The sequence below is a fragment of the Cucurbita pepo genome, chromosome LG10, assembly GCF_002806865.2.
Source record: "Cucurbita pepo subsp. pepo cultivar mu-cu-16 chromosome LG10, ASM280686v2, whole genome shotgun sequence".
In the NCBI taxonomy this organism is placed as follows: Eukaryota; Viridiplantae; Streptophyta; class Magnoliopsida; order Cucurbitales; family Cucurbitaceae; genus Cucurbita; species Cucurbita pepo.
In genome coordinates, this window is record NC_036647.1 from 3101329 (window position 1) to 3109762 (window position 8434).

The following is an 8434-nucleotide window of genomic DNA, read 5'->3' on the forward strand; positions in this document are numbered from 1 at the left end:
TTCCAAATAAAATAAAATAAGAATATGTTGTGGTATATATTAAATAAGTTTCCAAATATGAAGATTTTTTATACTATATCTTACAACATTCCATATTCCACATTTCGTCTCCTTAAAGTTATAAAACAAGGTTTCTCCTCTGTTGGTTTTGCAAATATTCTGTTTTTGCCGTCTGGGGTAACCTCCTTATTTATTTATTTATTATTTACTTTAATCAATTACAGCTTCGTTTTGTTTATTTAAGGTTTAATTTGTATAAATGTTTTGATGAAGTTCATAGACGACGTCGTTGTTCGAAACTGCTACGGCAAAAGGAACAAATGGAGAAGAGAGGCAAGGCAAGAAGGCAGCGCCCATACTGGACCTGGAAACTTGGGTTCTCAGCAATGCCGCTTCTTTTCTTATTCTTCAGTTTAACCCTCGCCCACAACAATTCCTCCCAACGGTTACGTTCTTCTTCTTCTTCTTCTTCTTCTTTGATTTTTGGTTGTTGTTTTGATTTCGATTTTGATTTTGATTTTGATCTTGATTTTGATTAGTTGTAATCAATTGCAGAAGAATGGTAAGAAAGTTGGCGAAGAACAATGAATCTATGTTGTGGCGCGATGTAACGTTAGAATGGGAGAATCGTGGACAGGTGATTATCTACTAACCAAATTCTTCCTTTTACGCCTATATATTTTATACCATATTTGACGCTAAATAAATTTCAAAATAAGGGAAGTAATTATTTTTTGGTTTCAGGTAGTAATGGACAATGGGTTAGTTCGAATCACTTTATCCAGCCCAGAAGGCAACGTTGTTGCCCTAAAATACAATGCTATTGATAACCTACTTGAAATTCGCAACCCACAATATAACAGAGGGTAATTCTCTCTATTTTCTTATATATATATATATATATATATATATATATATATTCTTAATCTATTCGCTGTTAAATTAACTAAATAATTTCAATTAAAAAAAAAAGGATTGGAGAGAGGAACCATGTTTAAATTTCTTCCTAGACGAGTCTTAAATTTTTTTTGAGAAAACTCGAAAGTAAAAGTTCAAAAAGAACAATATCTATTAGTAGTGAGCTTATGCCGTTACAAATGATATGGATTGTGGCTTAGGTTGTTACAAATGTGGTATGGATGGTGAGATCTCATATTTATGATTGGAGTGGAGAATGATGGTATGGATTGTGGTTTAAGCTCTTACAAATTGTATGGATTGTGAAATCCCACGTTAGTTGGAGTGGAGAACGATAGTATGGATTGTGGCAGACACGTTTAAAAATGTTAAGGGAATGTTCGAAAGGGAGAGTTTGAGGACAATTGCTAGAGGTGGGTTTAGGTTGTTGCACCAACTAACTCGTTTATTTAATATGATTATTTCTATGAGAAATAATAATTAACCCTTTTAATGTTCTTATGGTTGACATGTTGTGTAGATATTGGGACGTGGTTTGGAACCGCCCAAATAGAGGTAGTGCCACTGACAGGTAACTACTGAATTTATATATATATATTGAATTATATTCTCTTTTTTTTTTACATTATTGGTTATAGTTTAAAAAAAAAAAAAACAATGAAAATATTCTATAATTTCACTTTATAAGGATGCCTTTACAGAGTAAGGGCGACGAATTTCAAAGTGATTACGGCCACCGCCGACCAAATAGAGCTTTCATTCACCAAAACATGGAATCCTAATTCCCACTCTTCCTGCCCTTTGAACATAGACAAAAGGTGCTCCTTTCTCCTTATTTCTAAAATAATTAATTAAGTTACATGAATGATATTAATTAAGTTACAATTTTTAGGTATATTCTCCGACGGGGCGATTCTGGGTTCTATGCATATGCCATATTTGAACGCTTGGATGGATGGCCTCGAATTGAAGTTGATCAGATTCGAATTGTCTTCAAAATTCTAGGGAAAAAGTTGGTGTTGTGCTGTTAAATTTTCTCCTCCTAATTTGAAATATAATTTATATTTATGCTTTGCTGTATAATCAACGGTCAGATTTCATTACATGGTGGTATCGGACGACAGACGGAGGATCATGCCAACGGCAAGGGACCGTGAGACCGGGCATCCTCTGGCTTATCGGGAGGCGGTTCTCTTAACCCAACCCATCAATTCTAACCTTAAAGGGGAGGTGTGAAACATTAAATTTTGTGAAGTATAATTTGGGATAATAATGTGTGATTTTAATTGAGGGAATGATTGGGTGTGGTGCAGGTGGACGATAAGTACCAGTACTCCCTAGAGAATATGGAGAATAAGGTTCATGGATGGGAGTCGATGAACCCACACGTGGGGTTCTGGATGATCACGCCCAGTGATGAGTTCCGCACGGCGGGGCCCGTCAAGCAAGATCTTACTTCCCACGTTGGCCCCACCACCCTCTCCGTAAGCCCTNTAACCTAGGGCTCTGATACCAACTGCAATGACCCTATTTTTCTATTGAAATAGAGTCGCTATAATATGAATGACCTTCTTTTGTGAAAACATTCATTTCAATAATTCATAACACACGATATCATGGACTTAAACATACATAATAAAACTTTAAAACAAAACAACTAAAAAATAAACTACATGAAATTTGGAGTGGGAGAGGCATGGAAGAAGGTATTCGGACCGGTCTTCATTTATCTAAACTCGGATCCGGTCGGTTCTGGACCCGGTTCACTTTGGGAAGATGCTAAAAACCAGGTATTTTTTTTTAAAATTTTTATGATTAGACATTTATTTATAGGATAAAAGGGGAAACTGAAAAATGGGAATATTTTAAAATCAGATGAGGATAGAGACAAGTAAGTGGCCATACAGCTTTGTTGGATCCACAGATTTTCCATCCTCAAACCAAAGAGGAACCGTAAGCGGTCGGTTATTAGTCCGAGATAGGTTCGTCTTTCTCCCCTTTACTTCCTTATGTTGTGTTTTTCATGTCTCTGTCTTTTTAAGGTTTAACAATAAAATCGTGTGGACGTCATTTATATTGGCAGACATGCTAAGAAGTGGTTGATGTGGGGCGATTCTGCGTATGTTGGCCTTGCAGCTCCCGGGGAATTGGGGTCTTGGCAAACAGAAAGCAAGGTCACCTATAAATGGTTAAATTATTGTATTTTCCATTAGATGGAAGTAATTGACCATTGTCTTCATTTTCATTGACAGGGATATCAATTTTGGACACGGGCAGATGGGCAAGGATATTTCTCAATTAACAACATAAGGCCTGGAAACTACAATCTATACGCATGGGTACCTGGTGTCATCGGTGATTACAAGTACGCTAATGACATCACTGTCACGTTGGGGAGTACCACCCGCCTCGGCTTACTGATATACGACCCTCCAAGACAAGGCCCAACTCTGTGGGAGATTGGCGTCCCAGACCGGACAGCCGCCGAGTTCTATATACCGGATCCCCAGCCCACCCTCATGAATCGCTTTTACAACAATTCTGATATCCATTCCCCAGATAAGTTTCGACAGTACGGTCTTTGGGAGCGCTACGCCGAATTGTTTCCCCATCAAGATCTAGTCTACAACGTCGCCACCGATGACTACCGCCGACATTGGTTCTTCGCCCATGTCACCAGAGCCACCCGTTTCGGTACCTACCAAGCAACCACGTGGCAGATTGTGTTTCGTCTTCAAGGGCCCAAACAGAGCGGGAACTATATGCTTCGGTTGGCCTTGGCTTCCACTACCGAGGCGGTGGTCGAAATCCGGTTCAACAACCCGTTGGCCAGACGGGCTCATTTCTCGACAGGATATTGGGCCTCAGGAAGAGATAACGCCATTGCTAGACATGGGATTCATGGGCTTTATTGGTTATTCAACTTCAAGGTTCCAAGTGGATATTTGGTCGAGGATGAAAACATTATCTATCTTACACAGAGACGACATATGGGTCCCTTTCAAGGAGTGATGTACGATTACATACGGTTCGAAGGCGTACAATAAAAAAAGCAAATACTTACACAATTAGGCACTAATCTTGTAATTTGGGCTAGTTTTGATTTAGTTAACAGATTTTTTTATTACGAGGCATTCATTTGATTAATGATTATTAAAGAGCCAGTCTCTCTGTTTTATCTTGTTGATTAAATATATTAATATAACCCAATTACCAAAACATGATTTATTAGACGAAGAACATCAACTAATGCTCTGTCAATACATCCATATTAGAAGGGCGACAAATTCTCAGATAGGTCATTTTAAGTGCTAGGCTTCATTGTGTTGCCAATGTCGATGACGAATCGATATTTGACATCCTGTTTTATCATACGCTCCATGGCGGTGTTGACATCGGCTATCGGAATCACCTCAACATCCGCAGTTATGTTGTGTTTGGCCGCAAAATCAATCATCTCTTGCGTTTCCTTAATCCCTCCAATGCAACTACCCGACAGTGTTTTCCTACCTGCATATTGTAAGAGCAAAGGGTTTAGCTATTATGGAAAGGATTTCAGGGGTTAGCTATTATGGAAAGGATTTCAGGGGTTAGCTATTATGGAAAGGATTTCAGGGGTTAGCTATTATGGAAAGGATTTCAGGGGTTAGCTATTATGGAAAGGATTTCAGGGGTTAGCTATTATGGAAAGGATTTCAGGGTTTAGCTAATAATAGGTTACATACCCCCAATAAGAGCGAAGGCTGGGACCTCGAGAGGCTTCTCTGGTGCACCGACCAGAACAAACTTTCCATGTGTTTTCACAAGAGAAAGCAGAGGAAGCAGGGGATGTGAGGCAGAGACTGTGTCTATGATACCATCCAACGTCCCCTTAGCAGCCTACGCCAAAAAATATGATATCAAAACACAACAAAAGTAGCCATACAAATTCAATTCATTTTTTATGAGATCCTTTCAATTCTCACCTGCATCTGCTCTTGATCACGGCTGACCAAGAATGAATCAGCTCCAAGACGTTCAATAGCCTCCTGCTTCTTGTTAGGCGAGGTGCTAATCACAGTGACCTTAGCGCCAAGGGCCTTGGCAAATTTGACAGCTACATGGCCAAGCCCTCCGAGGCCAACCACGCCGATTTTCATTCCAGGCTTGTCAAGTCCATAGTATCGCAAGGGGCTGTAAACCGTGATACCAGCGCAAAGCAGCGGAGCCCCGGCGTGCAGAGGGATGCTGTCAGGAATGCGAACAATGAAGTGCTCGTTGGCGACCATACAGTCGGAGTAGCCACCGTAGGTTATGGTGCCATCGGAGTCCTTGGCGGAGTAGGTGAGAATCATTTTTGGGCAATAGTTCTCAAGGTCGTTGGAACAGCTATCACAGGAGCGGCAGGATCCAACCATACATCCTACGCCCACTCTGTCTCCAACCTTGAAATTCTTTACTTTGCTTCCAACCTCTGTTACCTCACCCGCGATTTCATGCCTGCAAATCCAAACCAATACCCACCACACTTGAAACTTAGAACATCATTATCTATCTTGAAAGGGACTGATACAAATCTGTAGACCGAAAAGGAGACGTACCCAGGAACAATAGGGTAAATGGTATTGCCCCACTCGTTTTTCAACATGTGAAGATCAGAATGGCATATCCCACAGTAAAGAACTTTAAAAGCTACATCATTGTCCCCTGTTTCTCTGCAACCACATTTCCTCGGTTCAACTTCAACCACACAAGATATATATATATTCATATTGTCCATTTAATATTCTAAAAAAGAAGACGTAGATTTAAATCCCTGGAATATTCTAAATAAAATAAAATAAAAACAAGAACACCAACCCACATTCGTGGAATCAAAATAAACATAACCAGGGATTAGGCATTAAAACAATGGCAAGGCAGTATGAGTAGCAGTACAGTAAAGGGACATGCAGACGCTTCTAACGAACACACTAAATTAACCGTCTTAAGAACACAAGAAATCAGATCTTTCATTTTCTTGACATTAATGGGGGAAAAGAAAGAAATAGGAAGAAGAAAGACGAACCTTCGGGAGAAATTAAATGGAGAAAGAACGCCGGAGGTATCTCTGGCAGCCCATCCAAAAGCCTTATTAGGGTGCTCTTCGGCCGGTGATTTCGCCATCGTGATCTCTCCTTCGACACGGCAACAGAAACAAGATCTCGAATACGAAAATGTGGAAGATCCTTCAGCAATGGAGGAGTGCTTGGTCGCAGTTGCAGATTCAAGGCCAATGAATGCTTTCGCAAAGATACATGCCGGCTTTATAATGAATGGCCTGTTGCGTTTTTTGAAAATAAAAAATAATAATAATAAATTTCTATTAAAAGAAAAAATGCACATTTGGGCTGGGCTGGTGCGGGTCGGGTCGAGCTGACATAATGGGTGAGCTCAGCTGATACCGTCGGTTTGATTTAGACATTTACTTTCCCTCCCACCACACATAATTTTCTGGACCCAGCTTCGTGCTGAGTGAAAGTAGTTCGAATTTATTGGGAACTCAAATTTATTCTAATTCTAATTAATATTTGTTAACCATACCATCAAATATAAATTTAATTTAATTTTATAATAATATTCTTTATTTATTTATTTTCTGATCACTGAAAGGAGTGATTGGAATATAATTTTCATAAGTATTAACCTTTTATTTTTATTTAAAATAATTTTAAAAGTTTGAGATTTGTATTTAAAAATTTAGTATTGGAATAATTAGGTTTGTTTTAAAGAAGTGTTTCCTAATTCCTGTCTTTTTGAGTTTTGTTTTCTTATGAGATTCTACTAACAACTTACCTTTAAATGCAATGCTATAATTATAAAATCTCTAAAGTTTAGGGGTGGCAATTGCAATATTTTGGATTTTTTTTCATATTATAATAAAAAGCATTAAATAATGGAGGAAGGGGTAACAACTCTTAATTTGATATTCATTAGAGGGATATGGTCCAATTTATATACTAATTTACCAGGTTGAGGGCGTATCTAATAAATTTAGTTATAATTTAATTAACTAAGATGTACGCGTGAATATTAGTTTGTAAATATTTTTTTTTGACCGGTAAATCCTCACTTTTTGTATTGAATAAAATAATGTTATGAATATTTAGAATAAGATTTTAAAGCATTTAATATGATATAAATACATATATTTTTTGAACTAAACGTGCTAAATTTGGAAACTAAAATGGTGATTGAGATAGAGAATTTACAGAGAAAAATGTGGTGTGCAGTCCTTAAGTTGGAAACTTAGCCGTTTGACATTAATAAAGCTACATAAATGCAATTATACGAATTACCAACGTAAAATGGGTGCAACTTACCAACCCCGCAAGTCCCATATAAATTAATTTAATTTGTTATAACATTAATATAATTTAAATGTAGACTAATAATTGTATAACATAAAGCAACTAAACATTTAAATTATAGAATTTTGTTTTAAAATTAAGAATGAACATCTATTTTTTAAACATTTGAAAGATAAAAAAAAGATTAAATTTTATTTCAAAATCTGAAATAATAAAAATCCAACCAAAAAGGCAAATTTTCCATAATTTGTTATTAGTCATGACTAAGAAAAGTTGAAAAACAGTGTGTGTACGAGTACGAGGGAACCGACAGTTTTGTATGATCTGGCACAGTTGACGGTGTGCGAGTCAACCAAAAAAGCACGCCGAAACCCGCATTTCACATGCTAAAATGTCCTACACGTCACTCCCCAGTATGAACGCTTAAGTTGAAATAGTGTCCGCAGAAAACTAGAAGACTAGAAGAATCCAGAATGCCAACACATTCCACATGCTTCCCATTGAAAATATGGCATATGTCGAAGGGCCTTCGCAAATCAAAATTCGTATTTGCTATCTGGGCCCAATAAAAATACCCAAGAATCCTCTTGGGTCTCTGGATGGGCTAGCATAAACAAAGGGTTGGCTGTGAACAACACCCTGTGCCATAAAATTCCGCAATAAAAGCATGTGATGAGGAGCTTCTGCGTCTTGGATGAATGTGAGAAGCTGCTTGTCGTAAGCTTTGTCGCTGCCATAATTGGGTTAATGCCTTAAAGCTAGAAAGCTAGAAAATTTAGGGAATTAAAACAAAGAACTATGGTCGAATTTGATTTTAAATGATCTGAATAGGTTTTGAATTGATTATGAACCTTACCCAAATGATATTTTTCCCATAATCCGTATGTCAAAGTGTTCGCCAGATTGAAACAAAATGGGATAGGAGGAGGAGACGAAGAAGAGCACCGTGGCAGAGAGGGTTGGGTTTATTGGCAATTGCAGAAGCAGAGTCAGAGCACGCCTAGCCGTACTACTCTTGGAAGGCGACCATACCGAGAGCAAAACACACAAAGTTTACCCATTGGATAAAGCTAAGCAATGAAGAGTGCGCGAGTGTGTGAATCCCATGTCTCACATCGCAGGCTGATGGCGATCGATCATCTTCATTCCAACCCCTCTTCTTTCTGTATCCATCTAAATTCAGACAA

General features: G+C 38.1%; 2 protein-coding genes across 2 annotated transcripts; one reads left to right on the top strand and one right to left on the bottom strand.

Annotated features, from left to right (window-relative positions):
- Positions 1-379: 379 nt before the first annotated feature.
- On the top strand, positions 380-4082 carry LOC111803045 (rhamnogalacturonate lyase-like). Its single transcript, XM_023687296.1, has 11 exons — positions 380-445; positions 559-637; positions 745-866; positions 1439-1489; positions 1620-1736; positions 1811-1930; positions 2013-2148; positions 2232-2402; positions 2794-2900; positions 3002-3092; positions 3171-4082. Exons 1-11 carry the CDS (start codon positions 387-389, stop codon positions 3963-3965), a joined length of 1848 nt encoding a protein of 615 aa, XP_023543064.1. The 5' UTR covers positions 380-386; the 3' UTR covers positions 3966-4082.
- A 46-nt stretch (positions 4083-4128) lies between these two features.
- Positions 4129-6199, bottom strand: LOC111803046 (probable mannitol dehydrogenase). Its single transcript, XM_023687297.1, has 5 exons — positions 5966-6199; positions 5499-5612; positions 4884-5397; positions 4644-4797; positions 4129-4428 (listed from the first exon to the last, which is right to left on the bottom strand). Exons 1-5 carry the CDS (start codon positions 6061-6063, stop codon positions 4223-4225), a joined length of 1086 nt encoding a protein of 361 aa, XP_023543065.1. The 5' UTR covers positions 6064-6199; the 3' UTR covers positions 4129-4222.
- Between the last annotated feature and the right edge of the window lie 2235 nt (positions 6200-8434).

What these genes read in the sequence shown, in the direction of transcription:
- LOC111803045 (XM_023687296.1), top strand. Translation starts at nt 387, where the DNA reads ATGCCGCTTCTTTTCTTATTCTTCAGTTTAACCCTCGCCCACAACAAT. An exon ending in AGAGGTAGTGCCACTGACAG is followed by an intron (nt 1,490 to 1,619) that starts GTAACTACTGAA and finishes ATGCCTTTACAG; the next exon opens with AGTAAGGGCGACGAATTTCA. An exon ending in TTCAAAATTCTAGGGAAAAA is followed by an intron (nt 1,931 to 2,012) that starts GTTGGTGTTGTG and finishes ATCAACGGTCAG; the next exon opens with ATTTCATTACATGGTGGTAT.
- LOC111803046 (XM_023687297.1), bottom strand. Translation starts at nt 6,063, where the DNA reads ATGGCGAAATCACCGGCCGAAGAGCACCCTAATAAGGCTTTTGGATGG. An exon ending in GTGATCAAGAGCAGATGCAG is followed by an intron (nt 4,798 to 4,883) that starts GTGAGAATTGAA and finishes TTTTTGGCGTAG; the next exon opens with GCTGCTAAGGGGACGTTGGA. An exon ending in AGCCTTCGCTCTTATTGGGG is followed by an intron (nt 4,429 to 4,643) that starts GTATGTAACCTA and finishes TACAATATGCAG; the next exon opens with GTAGGAAAACACTGTCGGGT.